This window comes from Choristoneura fumiferana, chromosome 6 (assembly GCF_025370935.1).
Source record: "Choristoneura fumiferana chromosome 6, NRCan_CFum_1, whole genome shotgun sequence".
Classification (NCBI taxonomy): domain Eukaryota; kingdom Metazoa; phylum Arthropoda; class Insecta; order Lepidoptera; family Tortricidae; genus Choristoneura; species Choristoneura fumiferana.
In genome coordinates this window covers 6901416-6920300 of record NC_133477.1, presented here as the reverse complement: position 1 = coordinate 6920300, position 18885 = coordinate 6901416, and the positions used below count along the sequence as shown (strand labels likewise).

The following is an 18885-nucleotide window of genomic DNA, read 5'->3' as shown; positions in this document are numbered from 1 at the left end:
ACGAGTAGACTCTGACCACCAGTCAGTCAGTCTCAGCCTACTCGTGACCACGGCCACTGTAATGTTGCCGAAACGTCGAGGTAAATATAGTACTCGTGTGTGTTAGCGTTGATGTCTGCGTATTTTGACTATGAAACTAGGGGGGTTCCGTTTTGCCATTTTGGCTACGGAACCCTAAAAAAAAAAAAAAAATATTCTTCAAGATATGTATTGTGAGATTAATAAAAATATATAATAAAGATTAGGCATTATTTTGAAAGTAACTGCGCATAAAACATAGCATGTTAATAGTTTGTCTGCCTGTGTTGTTGCGGGATTGCATTCCCTAGCTAGTCATTAGCTGTAATCCTTCTCGAGCCGAATCAGTTCGTCGCGCGCGCCGCGTGCTGAACAACACATGGCGTTTACCGTTGCGCTAATCCCGCCGGACCCCGCTCGATTTATGTGCGGGACTGGTCTCCTAAAAATAGTGCGAGATCCTGGTATCCCGGTATTGCATTCCCTAGTATGTAGTCAATTAGTTAAAATACAAATTCGCCGGGTTCCGCTAATATGATAATGTAATTGCTTGATTCTACACGTTTGTGCTCCGCCTCAATAGAACCGCACCCTAACAAAGTATATAATCGTAATACGACAGTTCAAAAAGTTTCTGTAAATCGATAAAAGGTAAGATACAAATTCTAAGTAACATTAAAGTGTCATTTAAGTTAAACTATCTAGATGGGTCACTGATGGTGACTCACCATCCAATAATCCCATTAATAAAATAAATGCTTTGTAAGTCTGTTTGTTTGTTACATCACGACTAAACCGCTAAACCGATTTAGATGAAATTTGGTACACAGATAGTTTGAGTCCCACCCAGGGAAGGACATAGGATATTTTTATCCGGAAAAGTTGCATAGTTCCCGCGGGATAGCGAAACCGAATTCTACGCGGCGAAGCGGAGTCGCGGGTAACGGCTAGTCATAAATTACTGTAGTCATTAATTGATTCATATTAACCACAAGCGATTGATTAACTAACACCTTTAAAATTGTTGTCATTTAATTAAAATAATCCATCGTAAAAGAAAAGTGAATGAACTTTGATGATGAAATTTTCTTGCCGTCTGAATCTAAACCGTAGTTTTGTATCATATAATTGTGTCTTATTTTGAATTGGTTTTTCAACATTATCATCACATCGATTAGCAAGCCATGTAGTGCAGCAAGTCAAGTATAGATGGCGCTGTATCGAACAACAGTAGTGTATTGTAAATCTATGGTCTGAACTTATTAACCTAGATCTAAGACTAATAAGGGATCGTTTTTGTTCCAGCATTCACAATAATGATATCAATCGCGATTCACCTGCTGATCGGCTCGGGTGCGCAGAGCCGCCCTCCGGCTTTCGACATCACGGGGGACCCCAACACTCTTCGGAGCCTGCGTCTACTCGTTCATGTGCCATCATTCGCTCCCAGCCTCATCAGCCCCATACGCGGCAAAAGCCGTCTAGGACTCCACATCACTAGACTACGCTCTCATAAGCGTATTCTACCTCCTCCTTGCATTCACTGGTGCCTTCGCATTCGCCCATCTCAACGATCTATACACCCTAATTTCATACCCACAGATAACGATAATTTATTTGTAATGATTATAGAGTATTTTCTCACACTTTTCCCTGTGTTCACATTGTACAAGTTACCCTATCATAGCTATTACGTTAAGAAATAATTTGCAAAGCTTGTTCTTGGATATGACACGCTTGGAATCGTACAATTTCTTTTTGAGGAAGTTGTTGTTTCCTGTCGTAGCTGTAGCACCTCCTCTTATAGTGACGTATTTTCTAGAGGATATAGGTATACTTATAGTTTTACAGGTCCTACGCTGGCACGGGTTATTCAAATGATACCTACATTCTTAGTCTGTGCGCTCGAAGGTATTGCACTACCTTGCTAGGCCTTGGCGTTGTCAATCAGTACAAGAGTCCGTTCTCAAATATAGCTTGGGCAGTGTTCGTACTGCTGTGGTCGTTTATATGCGCGTCGTTTTGGTATCTGTAAACATTATACAGAAGAAATCATGACAATAAGGAGTGCTTTATTTTATGGTTTGAGATTACGTGAAATTGTTATATTGTTAAGTGAATTAAACTCCAATTCAATAGAATCTGACAATCCTGTAGGCACTTCCACCTACTAATATAAACACCGGGCTGCCTAAGGCTTTGTGATGTGACTATTATTCTTTTTTGATCCTTTTAGATGATAATTGCAACAACAGGGAACATATATAATCAAGTGTGCCCACAATAGGGTGTCTTAAATATGTAGAAAATTGACAGATTCTATTGAATTGTACTTTAGTTAGGTATTTAATTTAATTAATTTTACAAATTCTGTAAAAACTAAACGCGCAAATGTAATGTATCTGTTGAGATATAATGTCTTTGTAATCGTTGTGTACTGAACAAACGACTGCGCTCAATGTTGGTCTTCCAAAGTTTTATTTTTACAATTTGTGTTGTTTTATTCAAGATGGCCAAAGTAGTGTGTAACTAAGAACAATAACGCCCTAGTGAGAATTTTACTATAGTTTTTAATATAAAATAAGTATCTTATCGAGTATGAATAGTCTTTGAAACTAAAATTAATTTGAAATGGATATTAGGCGTGTAAAGTATAATTTTATTTCTGTGATATAATAACCATTTCAGATATATGTTTATTTTATCTAATTGACTTAGGGGCACTTGCAGGCTTTTTAATCTAGGTTTAAGTGGTCTTAAGTCCTGTCAGATCAATAATCGAGATTTTAAAAAGCCTACAAGACGTCCTTATTCATTAATATATTTTATAATTCTAAATGTTTTTACAATAAAGTAAAATTGCGTGTTACCTATGCCTTTTTTTGATCAGGAAAAGATTGTATGATAAATAAGTGCGGTTTCAGACTATATAGCTTAAGAATAGGTGACGCTGTCAGTCAGTGACAGACAGTTTTTTTTAGGGTTCCGTAGTCAACTTATAGTTTCGCCATGTCTGTCCGTCTATCCGTCCGCGGCTAAGCTCAGAGACCGTTAGTACTAGAATGCTGTAATTTGGCATGAATGCATGAATATACAATTGTTTTTAGGGTACCTCATAGACTCAAAAGTCAAAGTCAAAATATCTTTATTCAATGAGGGCTATCGCGAATGAATTCGCCGCTAGAGGCGCTAGTGTAGCGTGAGGTCTCCGAAATGTCAAATCTCATAGTTTTTGGGTGAGCTACGCGGGTTTATTTATAATTAGAATATTTTGTGAATATTTTGCAATATCTGAAATTAATTATGGCAAATATGCGTTCCGGGGCAATGAATGTCTGTGTTTTGAGACAGTTTTTCTTTGTCCTCCCTTTTTTCCGAACAAAAACGGGGACTTTGCAACACTGTGCATGCTCGATATTTTTATGCTACGGTTTTAAGGTGTATTAAATATGATTTTAATCTAAACTTTTTTTCACGCCCGTAATAACAGACTTTGAAAGCTATACTTAAAACCTCACGCAACAGTGCGCCATCTAGTGAGACAAAAACGATAGCCCTCATTAGGCTATAACAAGCACTTATGAATGTCAAAAAAAAACTACCCGTTCGGAAAAACCTCTGTTGAGAAGAATCCGGCAAGAAACTCAACGAGTATAATATTTTTAAACAGATTTACAATGAGACTGAAGTGGGGTGATTTATATTTTTTCGACTAACCCTTTAGTGTGGGGTATCGTGTCTTTTAAAACCCTTGTGGGTGCAAGACGATTTTCTATCAGGGGTCTGTTTGAGAAATAGTCAACTTTAAAGTGCACATTTTCATTTAAATTCGAGCGCCATTTAATGGCTACGGAACCCTCTCCTGGTCGTGTCCGACACGCTCTTGGCCGGTTTTTTCTCTATATGTGTTGTTACAGTTGTCTATAATTATGTGCATACGCGCTTACACGCTTAACTGAACGCGCACATACCTGCGTAATTAAACAATCGAAAACAAAACGCCTGTACGCGCGTACACGCGCTTTCCGAAAACGAGCTTATACGCGCAAGTAAAACGCTAGTCAGGAACCGCCCTAAAGCTGGGGAACGCCCAAATGGCCCAAATGCTGTTTGGCCTCAAGATGCTTTATTTTTCGGAGCTTCAGAGTGGCATAGGTTATCGCCGAAAGGAAGTGTCAGGCATTATGGATTATAGTTTTATAAAACTATAATACGCCACCCTCGAGGGAAGGACGTTTCATTATTTAAAAAAAGAAACAAAATGTTTTATCTTTTTCTCTAAATTGGAAACATTCCATTATTTTTAAAAAAACAAATGTTTTTATTTATACTTTTTTTTTTTGCTTTATGAAAATAATAATAAAATTGAAACATCCAGTAAGGTTCAAGAATTTTATTTATCATCTCCATTATACATATTGTCACTTACTGCGTACAGAAGCGACAGAAGCCTTTCATAGCTCAATTGACTTTGGCATGAAGTAGCAGTTTTGTGCGCCGGGCGGCGCCGCCGGCGCCTTGCAGCGGAGTGAGGAAACCAAGCTTGCAGAGCCAAACGATTCAACGAACAGTACCCGGCACGGCCCTTGAGCGGTCAGCGAAAATGATAGCCATAATTTTACTCCGAGGTCAACGCTCTAGAGCCGTACTGTAGCGACTGTATTTTTTAATAATTTTCGAACTGGTTGACGGCACTTATATAATTTAACCACACACTAATATCCCAAAAGTACGCCTAGCACTTGCCGCCCAAATCCAAAAAACGATCGACTATTGCGGGAGGTACAATTCCACTACACTTTATATATTGGTAACAAGATTGAAAAGCATAACCAAATTCTTTAACTAAAAACATTTAGTTATAACAATTGGCTATCCTAAAATATATGTACCAAATTAAAACATGCGCATCTTCATTTCAATAATAATTGCAGTAAAACAAAAATAGAAACTATAATAAACAAAAATTAGAGTTTACACAGTCACACATACAAGAATAACATTATTCGCGATACACAATTCATATCTACATCCATCCATTTAACAGGTGTGATAAATACCAAAATCACGGGAACAGATCCCCGAAAGTAAAATAATCTAAAAATACGTGTCTTTATTGAATTAATTATAACATGCTGTAACAATAAAACAGCAAGAAAGCTTCGCGTTGTAAATAATTTCAATAAGTATTCATAACCTATCATAACATTACAGGATGCCGCATGAAAAGTAGAGATTACTTTTTAAACAAATAAATTATAATAATCTATCAATTATTAAGATCTAACGATTAGATTCGCATAAGATCGAACATTTTCATTTAGAATTTGATTTTAATAACAGACTGACCCGGTGCCGCGTGTCATCATATTAGACCATCATAGGAAGGAGGGACCGCCGGCATGCAACTAACACGACAACCGACAGTCCGTAGTGAATTTAATTACCTACTATTGTAAAAAGTGAAACGAGGAAAACAATCCACTATCGCGGCTCGAACATCTAAAATATTCCTATAGTCGAAAAGTACATCACAATAAATACTATAACTACAAATATTTTTCAATTTTAATGAGCCCGCGCCGCCCCGTGGCTGCTTACGCTATATAAATAACATTGTAAGTACTAGTGTGTGGGCGGTTAGGGCTATAAGCGTTGGCAGGTGCTGGTGCGGGGATGTCGTGGCGGCGGAGAGCTTTGCGGAAGGACTCGAGGGACGAGCGGAGGGGTGAGGCAGAAGCCGCGGGAGCGGGGATGAGGGGAAAAGTCGGGCGGGGGGGTGTCAGGCTGGTCGTGCACCCAGCCCTCGAGGCGGCAGCAGAGGGAGGCGGCGTTGGCGCGGGAGATGCTGGAGTATCTCTTCGCGGAACGGCTCGGGCGGATTGCTCAGCATCTTTGGTCATGGACTGTACTAACTTTAGGAGGACCATCTCGTTGTACATGCGCGAATTCTCCTTGCCTTGTTGAGTGCCTGCGGAGAGTTGGGAAATGTTAATAAGGGTGCATTTTTTCGGCCCTAGTACCACAGTACAGTCGAGTTCAAAAACTTGTGAGCAAAATTTGATCAAAAATATCTAAACACGCTTGCTACGCCGTTGACAGTAGAGTCGTGTTCAGATATTTTTGATCATATTTTTGCTCACAAGTTTATGAACTCGACTGTACAGTAAGTACAACGACGGCGACGCCTATTGTAAGAAAGAATATGCGTATATCGCTAAATGGTCCCAAATCAGAAACTGCAGTATAGAGTCCCGCATGCTTCGATATGTACATTGAATAAGTGCTAGGAGAGCACGGTACAGTCAGCGTCATATAGTACGTAGCAGTCAAGGCACCAAATACTTTGAAGCACCCAAAATGTTCATTAACAATGATACAGCCAAAGCGGTCAAATTGTTTGGGCCATCCATCGTGTTCAAATATAGCGGAGCACGCACAACGTCTAATACTTGGTGACATCCAAGCCAGCATTAGTCCCGTGACAGCCACATCGCCACTGGTAGCGTAGCACCCAGAGTATTCAAAAGTGTGGAACACATTAGAAAACTGAACTTTATTTTAATTAAATTAAAATTGAATTTTAATTCACCTCGGGTTAATAATATGTTACTTCACACTCACTACTGATAAAGTGAGAAAAAATTGACATTTTAGAATCTTTGTGCCATTGACGTAAGATCCAATTCTGCACGACTAGTTTTATTTTTCACTAGAGTTATGCTCTATTTGAATTGTGTTACTTCAATAGAATCAATGAAACCGTCATTAATTTAAACCTTGAGACAGACATATGCAATGACGGCAATGACAAGTCTGCACTGTTTTCGAGAACTGTTGACATACGAATAGATATTAGAATGAAATCATCATTATTTGTAAAAATATTTATTTCATACTAAACGAAAAAAAATACATTATCATTTTTATCATATTTTTTGACCTATACTAATATTTTATTAATTAATATTCTATTAGTACCTACCTACTTAAATTTAATTCCACGCGAACGAAGACGTGAGTAAGAAGAATTGTCCTGGAATCAAAATTGTGGGGAAAGAAAAGTTAAAGCGGGTATATCACCCCCATCAATAATGACATCACTAAGCCTTTGACGCATGGATCGCACAGCATTGTAGCAGAAAACATTACCTCTTAACGATTCCCATGTGCAATGACATGTTGTCGTAAAGATGCTGTGGTCCTCGCTTGAGTGCTATCCAAACTTGAACCATTTTTCCCCACAAGTTTTCGATAGGGTTCAAGTCGGGCTAAGAGGTGGGAAAACAATTTGCTCCAAGTCCTTGTTTGGTCGAGATAGTTACGTACTATCCTACAGTTATGGACGGAACTGTTGTCCTGGACAAATTTTATTATTTGGCGGGGTAAAATACTTAGGCTGTGGGCAACAATACATCTTCAAGAATTTCTTTATACCGTTGCCCATTTAAACGGCCGCCTACTTCTACCAACTCTCCGGGCCTCTTGTGACATCCACCCCAAAACCCTAGAGTGATTCGTCCACTTCTATTGTTAGATATAACATTTTTATCTTCATATCGAGTATTGTTCATCCTCCACAGTGAAAGGCGACCTCGTGCAGATGAACAGAATACTTTTTCGTCTAAGAAAACGACATTTTCAAAATTGTAGTTCAAGTAATTTTGGGCAAATTGTAAACGCAGTGCTTTGTGCCTCGGCGTGAGTGCAGGTTTTTTGGCAGGAATTCTATGATGTAATCGTTCTCGTGAATCGCCTTCTTATTGTCGACTGTGACACACCAAATTCCGTAGACAGATTGCTTGAATTTACAAAGCGATCATTCTTAGCCCGCTGTATTATTTGTCTGTCTTCGTCCACGTTTGTCCGACGTGGACGTCCAAACGTCACGTGATTTTTCAGATTTCTATCCATATCCCATCTTTCTATCCATCGATATACCGAATTTCTCTAAATAAAACACATGGGATATTGAATGTTTTGATGGGATTCAAGTTATTAAGTTTAGGGACCTCATACATTTGAACTAAGTGGACTCGAGAGGAGGACGGTGGGCAATACCGCTAAACTCGGTAGATACTTAAATATTTCTCAAAATAAAAGGATTGGATTGTCGTCTCAAGATATTATGTAAAAATGTCCCAATTTATTTGTTTTTATTTATTATTATGTATCGTATGCGTATATACCGTTATGCGTCGGGACGTAATCTATTTACTATTTATAGGAAATCAATAAATATAAATAAACTTACGGATATACCAAGCTCATTTGAGATATCTGTCACAGAAACGTTTTCTTACTCTCAAATAAATAATCTTGTGCCTCATTTCTTCGCTTATATATTATTCATATTTAATGATAGCAGAATTTCTGAACAAATACTTAAATACGAAAACATCTAATCAGTAAGTTGTTCATTCAAATGCACTTGACGTTGAAGATGGTTATGTCACGTCAGTCTGTAAGGATTTCTTTTTAAATATGCTTTACCAGTCTGTTAATGTAAAAAAATAGTTCTTATTATCTACCTACTCGAAGATAAATTTGAAATCGGAACACCGTCTGAATTGTATTGAAAGGGAATTATAGGTATGATGTGTTCCACACTTTTGAATAGTTTGGGTGCTACGATACCAGTGGCGATGTGGCTGCCACGATACTAATGCTGGCTTGGATGTCACCAAGTATTAGACGTTGTGCGTGCTCCACACTTTGAATACTCTAGGTGTACGCTACCAGTGGCGATGTGGCTGTCACGGACTAATGCTGGCTTGGATGTCACCAAGTATTAGACGTTGTGCGTGCTCCGCTATTATTTGAACACGATGGATGCCCAAACAATTTGACCGCTTTGGCTGTATCATTGTTAATGAACATTTTGGTGCTTCAAGTATTGGTGGCCTTGACTGCTACGTACTATATGACGCTGACTGTACGAAGCTTAAATTTCGAACTTCGGAGTACAAAGCCAGAGAAGTATAACTGTAACATATTCTTGCCGAATCCGTAAAGAAGCTAACAATCATCTGTGACAAAGTTAGTTCTAACGCCACTTAGCAGAAACTTACGCTCGGATTTACCCCATGCCGTCCGTTTCATCGTCGTTCTATGCACAAAAGTTAAAAGCTGCACAAGTAGAATGTGGGTTGCAAAAGATTACAACCAACAGCGGCGTTAACACCCACGCCAATCCGTCACTATAGTACCCTCCGAATCTAAGTCCTTTTCAACTTACCCTTTTGCTTCTCATAGCCAGCTTCGTTGAAGTAGGGCTCCGCGTTAAGGATGAGCCCCTGTAGGGACACTATCACCTGCAGAAGCGAGCTGTCCTTGCCCCACACCTCCACGCCGCGACCCGACCACGTGCCCAGGAGTGACACGCACACCTGTACCAAAAAATTATACTCACTAGCGGCTTTGAGCTGTAGACATCGTGAGTCTTTTTTTTATGTTTATAACCCAGGTTTAAAATCATATTTATTTACTGCTTAAAAAACAGAAAGTACATTTAAAAAAATTACAAAAAGATGAAACCGGAGGCGGTCACGGTCCGGTCGCACGTGCATGTGCAATGACGGCCTCACGGTTCCACCGGCAGACCAGCGCTGGCTCTCGAGCCGGCATTGTGCTGAGGTGGGTCCGTTTCGTGACACTGTATTGTATAACTCTTTACATAAAAAGACACTATTTCTTCATCTGTCGTTTTTGTAATTATCTGTACTGTAAGTCAATGTCACGAATAAATGTAATTACTACTAACCGCGGCCGACGTTGCTTAACTTCAGTTTTTTTTCATCACACTTGCTCGTAAACAGTGTCGTAACATGCAGGCTACCTTGGTTGCAAACCCCCAAATAAAACCCTCGACCTTAATGTGCTTGTCATGTAACCCGTGGTCGGTAAATGAGTCATTGCCCGTACTCATTTTGTTGTCATGAAGCCCAAGGTCGGTAAATGAGTCAATTTCCGTACTAATGGTGCTGCACGCGCTGGCCCGGGCGGCACGGGCGGTACTAGAATTACGAACATCGACTCATTAAACGACTCCGACTTCGGGCTTCTAATAGAATCTCGTTCATAATTCCTTATTTACCGCCCTTAAGACACAATGTACTATTATGACTGTTTTCATGTTTTCAACCTCACGGCTCCGCCATTTTGAAATATTTACAAATACAGAATCGACAAAAATTCCTGCTCACCAAATTTCACAAGACTCGAGCGATCGTGAATGCTATCTGTAGAGATCAGCCTGACAGCCGGACATAAGGAAGCATCCTATAAAAAGTAGCCTAAATATCTGTATTTCGCACGTCCAGCTAACTACATACAAAATCCGCCTGAGACTGAGATAGAGCTGCTCTCATGGGGACCAGCGTACATCACAAGCAGGCATCTCTCTCGCAACAGATAGATCATCATACAAGAGCAAAACCGACCTTGCCGTCCTCATACAGATTAGGGTTCAGCCGGTCGGTGCAATACGAGTGGTAGTGGCAGAGCGGCGGCGCGCGAGGATACTCCCCGCCAAGTTGCACGTCGAACACGAACAGACCGCCCTCGTACGGGGTCTTGGTGGGGCCCGCGATCATCAGGGAGAGCAGGTCGATGCGGTCTTCGAAGCCGCGCACCCACACCTGGGAAAATAAGGAAGCTTGGTTACGGGGTTCGAAGAAGCGTGGAATCTCGGTATAGTGAAAGCAATAAAACAATGTAAACATTTTGAGTAATGTGATCGAGTATCGATCAACAGATTTCTATAAAGTTATCCAACAATCAAAGCAAATTTTTCATTAACCAATTTTTATTATAGTTAATCTAGTGTGAGAACATTTTCTTGGCCAGTGGCGGCATACAAAAGGTTACGCAACAAAACCTTAATACACTTACTTTAGTTAATAAATAATATTTCAAGGTGCCGATTAAAAATAATAAAAAAATTGAGGGCAATTTGTTTGAGAAGAATAAAGTGGGGACCTGAGGAATTACAATGACAAATTTAAATGTTTGTTTTGGTTCGTTAGTTTAACAACTGGGAGCATGGTGACCGGTTAGGTTGCTCCGAGGATAAACTTTGGTTGAGTTCGAAAGTGTCCGACACCGCGTACTCCAGAATATTTCTTTTTGACTCACCCCTGGTGGCAAATCGCTCTTCAGCAGTTTAATCTCCCCGCTTGACAGCAGAGTAGAAGGTTCTAGGCTCTGACGGTTGCAGCATAGACAGACGGAAGCGATGAGCGGCCGGCGCAGCCTCCAGTATGCAGAACCCTTCGCCGCCCTCTACTTCGATGGCCGGGAGTGGCTCGACATCGACCGGCTCTGCAGTCGCCAACGGAGCTGTGTCTGTTGGTGCAGCTGCTGGAAACGAGTAGAATCACTCTATAATATATCTATTATCATTTACGTGTGTTATATTGTGCACGAGAATTATATATCGCTTTTTTACATGTTGCTGCGTATTTGTCTATGTATAGTCGAGGAAACTGAATCACGTCCCAGGGTGGGAACCTTTGTGCTACTAATGTCATGTTGACGTCCCACACATTTTCCAAAGAAATCATAGCGAAATTGATTATGAAAAGGTTCTGCCCTGGTACGTGACACACTTTCCGCGACTTTGTTTTTTAATTCCAACGTGTTATAATTTTTAATTTCTGTTAGCTATAAGGGAACATTAAGCAGGTCAAATGAAGTTAATTTCTTTAAGACACTTAGGGCCTGTTGTTTGATCAGTAGTTAAAGATACTAATAGTCAAATTTCCTTTGAAATGCGTTAACTATTGTTATGTTTCCCATACAGTTTAACTATTAGTTTGTTTAACTACTTATCAAACTTCAGGCCCTTAGTGGCATAACAATACAATACAAAACAATGACTCTTTATTGTACACCGGAAATAACTCACAACTCATAACTCTTAACTCATATTCTTTAAAAGATAATCAAGAATGAAGGTAAAACAGTGTAAAAGGTTCTTAATTAAGACGCTTTATAAAGTCCGTAACTACTTTCGTGTTTCACAAACCGAGTTGTTAAAGATTTTATTTAAATAACAAGTAAGCACTAAAAAAACACTTTTGGCAAACTCACGGGCGCCGTCGGCTAACGCAGGGACGATGATCGTGGCATCCTTCCCCTCCCCCGCCTTCCCCTCCGTGGGTTCTCCCTCCCCTGCTTGGTCCGCCATGCTCACCACCAGCGCCCCGTATTGACTGCCAGCGAGAAATAGAAGATAAAACATGTTAATAGGTCCATTAGAAGTGTAGTGAGTGGTCAGGGGTTTGGAATGTATAGCACCTCAAAAGCTAGAGTATGCCTTTTTATTGAGCATTCTAGTAGGTACAGTCAGTAGCAGAAGTTGATGAACGGTGGTGGTGCTCAAAATGATCTATAGATATACCCTTTTAAAAGTTTGGCAATTGAACATTTTGAGCGAATCAATTTTCTGCTGCGGGCTGTACTATATTCTGCTAAAATGTGTGCATATTATTATTTTGTATGAATGTTATCAGTTAATTGTTAAACAGCATAATATATGAAATACTTATCAGTGTTTTAAAATATACAAAGCGGTTTTGTAACCACAAAATATTATACAGTCACCAGCACCAATATTTGACACAACAAGCGTGCATAAATATATCTGATACGACTCTATTTCTAGGGCCGGAAACTTACTAGGGACTAGGGACGTGTCAGATAATTTTGCACGCTCCGCTGTGGCAGATATGAATGCTGGCGACTGTACCAAAATAATAACAAAAATTTTAACCTTTCACAACTGGTGAGTTTTCTATAAATAAATAGTTATTTATTACGGAAGCCATGAATTACGACATAATATGAAAGCGGATACAAAGAAAAGCTTAATTTTTGGTAGTGTAAAAGTACAGTACGCTCTTTTTCGGTGCATCCACTTCAAATTTGCACTTAACCTTATTATATTTCCACAATATCCAAGCCCTAACAGTGATATATATAAGTTATCATACTTTCAAGTTACACAATAACCAACGACCACAAATAACATGCGAAGACTCAACTTCATCATCCGACATACAACGAAAAAGGTATCACGCAAGACTTACATTAAATAATTGAAACATTTTATATCTACGCGTGGACTACTAAATATCTAAATTACGAGAGGGCTATTACATATCACAAATCAATTCGAAAAACAGAGAAATTAAGTTACCACTTTTTACAGAGTTTTTACTACTAAAATAAAAGGCCAATGCATATAAAAAAAAAACTGATAATAAAAGGAATGGAACAACCGCACACTGCGAGAAGGAAGTAGGTCAATTCTACGGGAATTTTTGTACGTACCCGTTCTGGTCTTCCCTTGGCCACATGATGCTAAAATTATGGGAAATAGTTACATCAGTGTTTATGACATGTCGAATAAAGTACTTGTAAACCTCGTAAGTAAAAATACTGGAGTGATTTGTTAAAAAATAAATAACAATCCGCAGTGTACGGTACGGACAGGTAAAAATTTAATTTGTCAAAATAATAATAAACATGATCTGAAATACTAAAACTTTACTTGTATGAAAATATTTAATATAAGTATTGCGATAATGATCATAAATTTAATAAGTATATCCTTACAGATTGAACTATGTATGAGTTACGAATATGACACCAATACTGTCCTGTACGCCTCATGCTGATATTAATACATAGTTAATACAAGCGTTATAATTATGTATGTGTACCTGCATATAAAGGATTTATTCGTACAACAATGGGTGCAAAATAAAAAGTTAAAAACACAAAAAAATAACAAAAAATGCATGGAATTCTGTACAAAAGCACCGTAAAGCGAAAAAATACATAAACAGTTTATTCAAAGGAATTGCTTGGACTAATGTACGGAATTCCAACTCCTAATGGTGGGGGGGTATTAAAATAAAAAATAAACGTAAGCTCACACTGTAAAGTGGTAGGGTAACTTCTCTTCGTTCACGTTTTGCTTTTCCATTAAGCTGTTTAGAAATGCGGCCAATTCTTGGGGCCTTCTCCTGCGGAAAACAAATGAGTGTTTATTGCAACCGCTGTTTACATTTGAATAACGAAGACAGAGGGCGGTTGGTGTTCCGAATATCTAAAAGACCCCAATGAACGGAAACAAAAACAAGGAGTGAAACAATGGGCAAAAGTCACACTCCGTATTAGCAGACAAGTCGTAATGGCTATTTGTGAAATTTGACTATGCTTTTTTCGACCATGTATTTTCTTCGCCTGTTGACCGATATCGTTTATTTTTTGGTATCATACCTAGATAAAACTTCGCGTCAACCCAGGTTGTATATACCTCTACTAATATTTATTAAAATCCGTCTATTTAGCATGAAAGAATAACAGACACCAGAAAAGACACCAAAAATTTTGTATGAAGGTTTGTTTTAGATTATATATATCAATACATTAGGAATAATACTCCGAAAAAAAAATTTTTTTAAAGTCATGGCAATTGTAAAATGGAGTTGAGAGATTTTCTTCAAAAGTGTTCGAGGTCTTGGAGTTGTGAGGTCTGACAAGACCACGTAATAATTTTAATGGGACACATCGAATCAGGAAGGATCCTATGACTATCAGTAGGCGTTTGGGTGAATGAGAAGCTTTTTGTGCAAAGCTATTTAACAAGTGGCACATAAATCACACAATTATTTAGACAAACAAGTAATCGTGATTAAATTAATGGTTATTTTATGGAGAAATGAAACCAATGTTAATAGTTTTCTCGTTTCGCATTTACTTACGTTGTGGGAGACATTAAAAATATTGTACATATCAATCACCATGTGCAACGCAGTTGCACCCATGTAAACATGACTTAGTTATCATAATATCATAAGGGAGCGGAATTTTTGTACGGTTATTAAAGTCAAAGTCAAAGTCAAAATATCTTTATTCAATCTAGGCTATAACAGCACATTAAAATGAAAGTTAATTCGAATAACTCACGTCTTACATCAAGTTTAGCTCGACATGTTATATATATACGGTTGACATAAAATTACGTCATTTTATATACAAGGTGTTATTTAAGTGTTCCGACTCGGCTGGGCAGCGTTCGGGAAGCTTCGCAGTGTCCTTTTCGTCCAAATTACCGCAGTGTTGAAGTCAAAGTCTTTGCCCAGTGTGTGTTGCCAGTGATGACATACGGATCTGAGACGTGGGCGCTAACGATGGGCCTCATGAGAAAACTCAAAGTCACTCAGAGGGCTATGGAGAGGGCTATGCTCGGGGTTTCTCTGCGGGATAGAATTAGAAATGATGATATCCGCAGTAGAACTAAGGTTACCGACATAGCCCGAAGAATTGCGAAACTAAAGTGGCAGTGGGCAGGGCACATTGCTCGCAGGACGGATGGCCGATGGGGCCAGAAGGTTCTCGAATGGCGTCCGCGGACCGGGAGACGAGCTGTCGGTAGGCCTCAACAAGATGGAGCGACGACTTGGTTAAGATCGCGGGATCGCGGTGGAATGCGGAAAGCACAAGACCGGTCTGAGTGGAGAGCCTTGGGGGAGGCCTATGTCCAGCAGTGGACGTCTTTCGGCTGAAATGATGATGATGATGATTTAAGTGTTTGCTCAAAATCGAGAGTAGAATCTATTACATTTTAAATCAGGTTGTGTTGTGTTTTTAAATCCCTTTTTTTACTGTGCCAGTCTAAAAGTTACGACTGCAACAGCGCCAGTTAAATATTTAGCGAGGTTGCATACTATTTCAAAAATGTAATACTGGCCGGTTTGCTGTGACCGTGTGATTTTCTTCTAAAAACGTCAAAGCGCAACTGACAAAAACAAATCATGAGTGTAGAGTTAGAAATTAAGTAGAATTACTGACTTAGCAAAACACCAATTATGACTTCGACTTTGAAAAAGCACTGATCTAGACTCAATATCTTTGAAAATAATGAAGATATTCAAAAATAAATTCAATCAACTTACTTAAAATGAAAAAATATTTTGGGGGTGTCTGAGGTTTTCAGTTATTTAATTAACACCTTGTATAGGGCGATTTTTTTTGCGTTATTTCCCAACTTCAGCGTTGCAGCCCCCAGGGCAAACGTGTGTCAAAAAATAGTTATTGTTAAAATATGTATTCAGATGATCAACCATAATATGGGCCTAGGCTAGCTGATGAGTGGACGCCTATTGAAAAATAGTACGAGCAGCGCTAAAGCCGAATGTAGAGTTGCAAGAAAAACGTGCAAGTTGCACTACAAACTCTTTGGCTTTACGGCCTCGCAATGTAATGCAACTTGCACGATTTTTCTTGCAAGTCTAAACTCGGCTTAACAGCCCGCGTCGCGCGCGGATTTTACCAGTACCCGTGGCGGCAGGCGTGCGCCCGTTCGTTGCACCCGCTGTATCGTATCTTGCCTTCCTGCTGACGCTAGTAACAAGAGTGACGTGAGAGTGACGCGAATTTCGTAGTAGCACCCTGGGGGGTGTATTTGTATACATACCGGCTAACTTCGGCATGCGCCTTTACGAGCTGCGAGTGTATCAGCGAGCAGAGCTTGTAGCAAACGTTACGAGTGGTGCCGTCGACATCGGTGGGTTCTGTGGCCGCTGCGTAAAGAGATTCAAGTCTAAGGGCTAGACACACGGCGTACTTTTTGGGCGCAACAAAAATTAATGTAAGTACATAAGTGACAATCTCGTTTGAAGCGCGGAAAAAATACGTTGTGTGCTTAGGCCCTAATACGAGACTAAATTCAAGAACAAATATAGCAGTGTGGGGATGACAAATCGATCTAGCTTGGTCTTATTTCTGAGAAAACGCATGTTATCAAGTTTTAGCCCGAGCATCGCCCAGGTACTAGAGTATTTATTGTATGCCTCGAACACAATTTCATTAGGTAATAATGACTAAGTCAAAAGACCCTACTTGTAACTGGTTGACTAAATCACCGACCTCAGATTTTCACATGCCTAACTTGGCTGAACATTTCATGGGAAGCAATATAGTACAACCACAATATACAACAACTAATCTAACCATAATATGTTCATTGTGAATAAATAAATATTTCATTTCATTATAATACTAAAAATTTACTTAGGGTCTCAATTTTTTTTACACAAAATTAAAATATCTTTGGTTTTATATTCTATTAGCCGCGAAATCTCAATTTACTACTTATTGTAGGTCACGCGGCATTAGCCATTGTTGGTTGCGCGGAATTACAGTATCATCGGAGAATTGCCAGTTTTGTGGTAGAAAAGATGGTGAAACTTACGATTCTCATTTTTGCCAGACACCTTTTCATTGTCAACAGGAATCACCGATCCCGAAGCTTGGACAGGCTCGATGTTTAAGTGTAATTCCTTCTTAGGCGTGACGTTTTCCACCTGAAAACATAATTTCAGTTATTTGTATACACCGCGTTATTTTTTACTTATTTTAACTTTGAGGAAACATTGAACAAGTCAAATGAAGTTAATTTCTCCAAGACTAATGAGCCTAGCTCTTAATGTAGTATGTGCTAACTGTGAGATTTCAGCTTCGTCAGTTTCGCGGTGAGTGTCTCGTGGATGCCTATGGTGATTTTCCACCGGCGAGGCGAGACGAGAATTGAAATTTGTATGCATTCTCGCGCGCCAGCCGCGAGCCGCCGCGAGCTGCCGCGAGCGCCGCCATACAAATTTCCATTCTCGTCGCCGGTGGAAAACCACCTTTAGACAAGAGTACCAAACTCATCTTCTTTTCTGAACTCCAGAACCGAATTGAATGTAGTTGAACGACACCGAAATTCAGGGTCCAGGACATAGTGTTAATCTCAGACCGCACCCCATTTAAAAATAGGATGGACCGGTCTTCCCGTGCGTGTCGTCAACTAAGGAACCTGAGGCCGTATTGTCTATCGTTTCTGACGCTCGCGATCACAATCAAATAACAGTTTTTGTATGCGAAAACTGTCATTTGATTGTGATCACGATTGTCAGAAACGTTACGCAATAGACTCTCCGAGTCCTCATTGTCTAACACACTTGGCATCACAATATTTTTCACCACTTCTTTCTTTCACACGGTATAAGACGAGAGTAGAAAGGGACAGTGAATGCATTCGCGAACTCCAGCGCGTTAGACAATATGGCCGCTGATTGAGATTAAATAGCAGCGCTTTTTATTTCCAACTACGAACTCACTTCACTATTTTCAGAATACTATAGCTACCAATCCTCAACGACTACCTATAGGATCACTCTGTGTACGAGAGTATAGCGACTTAGCCACTCACTTACTTCGAATTTTAAGTTGAACTCTATTTATATAGCAAATAAGAGCGTTGACAGGTAGCTCTAGTTACCAAAAGCAATTGAGTGTTTAGAAGAAAATACAAATGTCAAAAACATCACATTCTGGGCTCAATTGCATAACAAATCACAAGCTAATAATATTAGCGATTTTGTATTGAAATTCACTAATACTATTTGATTGTTATTTGTTATACAATGAGGGCTATCGCGTATGAATTCGCCGCTAGAGGCGCTAGTGTAGCGTGAGGTCTCCTAAATGTCAAATCTCATAGTTTTTGGTGAGCTACGCGGTTTATATAATTAGAATAATTTTGTGAATATTTTGCAATATCTGAAATTAATTATGGCAAATATGCGTTCCGGGGCAATGAACGTCTGTGTTTTGAGACAGTTTTGTCTTTCGGAAACCTTTTTCCTCCCTTTTTTCGAAAAAAACGGGGACTATGCAACACTGTTGCATGCTCGATATTTTTATGATACGGTTTAAGGTGTATTAAATATGATTTTAATCTAAACTTTGTTTTCACGCCGTAATAACAGACTTTGAAAGCCATACTTAAAACCTCACGCGACAGTGCGC

The 18885-nt window shown here is 39.4% G+C and overlaps 4 protein-coding genes across 4 annotated transcripts in view; 1 reads left to right on the top strand and 3 right to left on the bottom strand.

Annotated features, from left to right (window-relative positions):
• The window catches only part of LOC141428625 ((E3-independent) E2 ubiquitin-conjugating enzyme UBE2O-like), a 22709-nt gene extending 21125 nt beyond the window's left edge, over positions 1-1584 (bottom strand). Inside the window, 1 exon segment of the mRNA XM_074088631.1 lies at positions 1546-1584. Within this exon segment, the coding sequence (XP_073944732.1) occupies positions 1546-1584 (39 nt within the window).
• LOC141428934 (cytoglobin-2-like) overlaps positions 1-18885 on the top strand; it is a 286546-nt gene that overhangs the window by 114909 nt on the left and 152752 nt on the right. The window lies entirely within an intron of this gene.
• LOC141428623 ((E3-independent) E2 ubiquitin-conjugating enzyme UBE2O-like) lies at positions 1966-11063 on the bottom strand. The gene is made up of 5 exons (XM_074088629.1): positions 11055-11063; positions 10461-10658; positions 9257-9407; positions 5935-5989; positions 1966-2047 (listed from the first exon to the last, which is right to left on the bottom strand). The coding sequence occupies exons 1-5, from the start codon at positions 11061-11063 to the stop codon at positions 1966-1968; spliced, it is 495 nt and encodes a 164-aa protein (XP_073944730.1).
• Positions 11183-18885, bottom strand: part of LOC141428621 (uncharacterized) — a 33416-nt gene continuing 25713 nt past the window's right edge. The window contains exons 15-19 of the mRNA XM_074088625.1: positions 17285-17396; positions 16508-16613; positions 13962-14051; positions 12112-12233; positions 11183-11379 (exon numbers count right to left, since the gene is read on the bottom strand). Coding sequence (XP_073944726.1) covers positions 11183-11379; positions 12112-12233; positions 13962-14051; positions 16508-16613; positions 17285-17396 — 627 coding nt within the window. The remainder of the gene's footprint in view (positions 11380-12111; positions 12234-13961; positions 14052-16507; positions 16614-17284; positions 17397-18885) is intronic.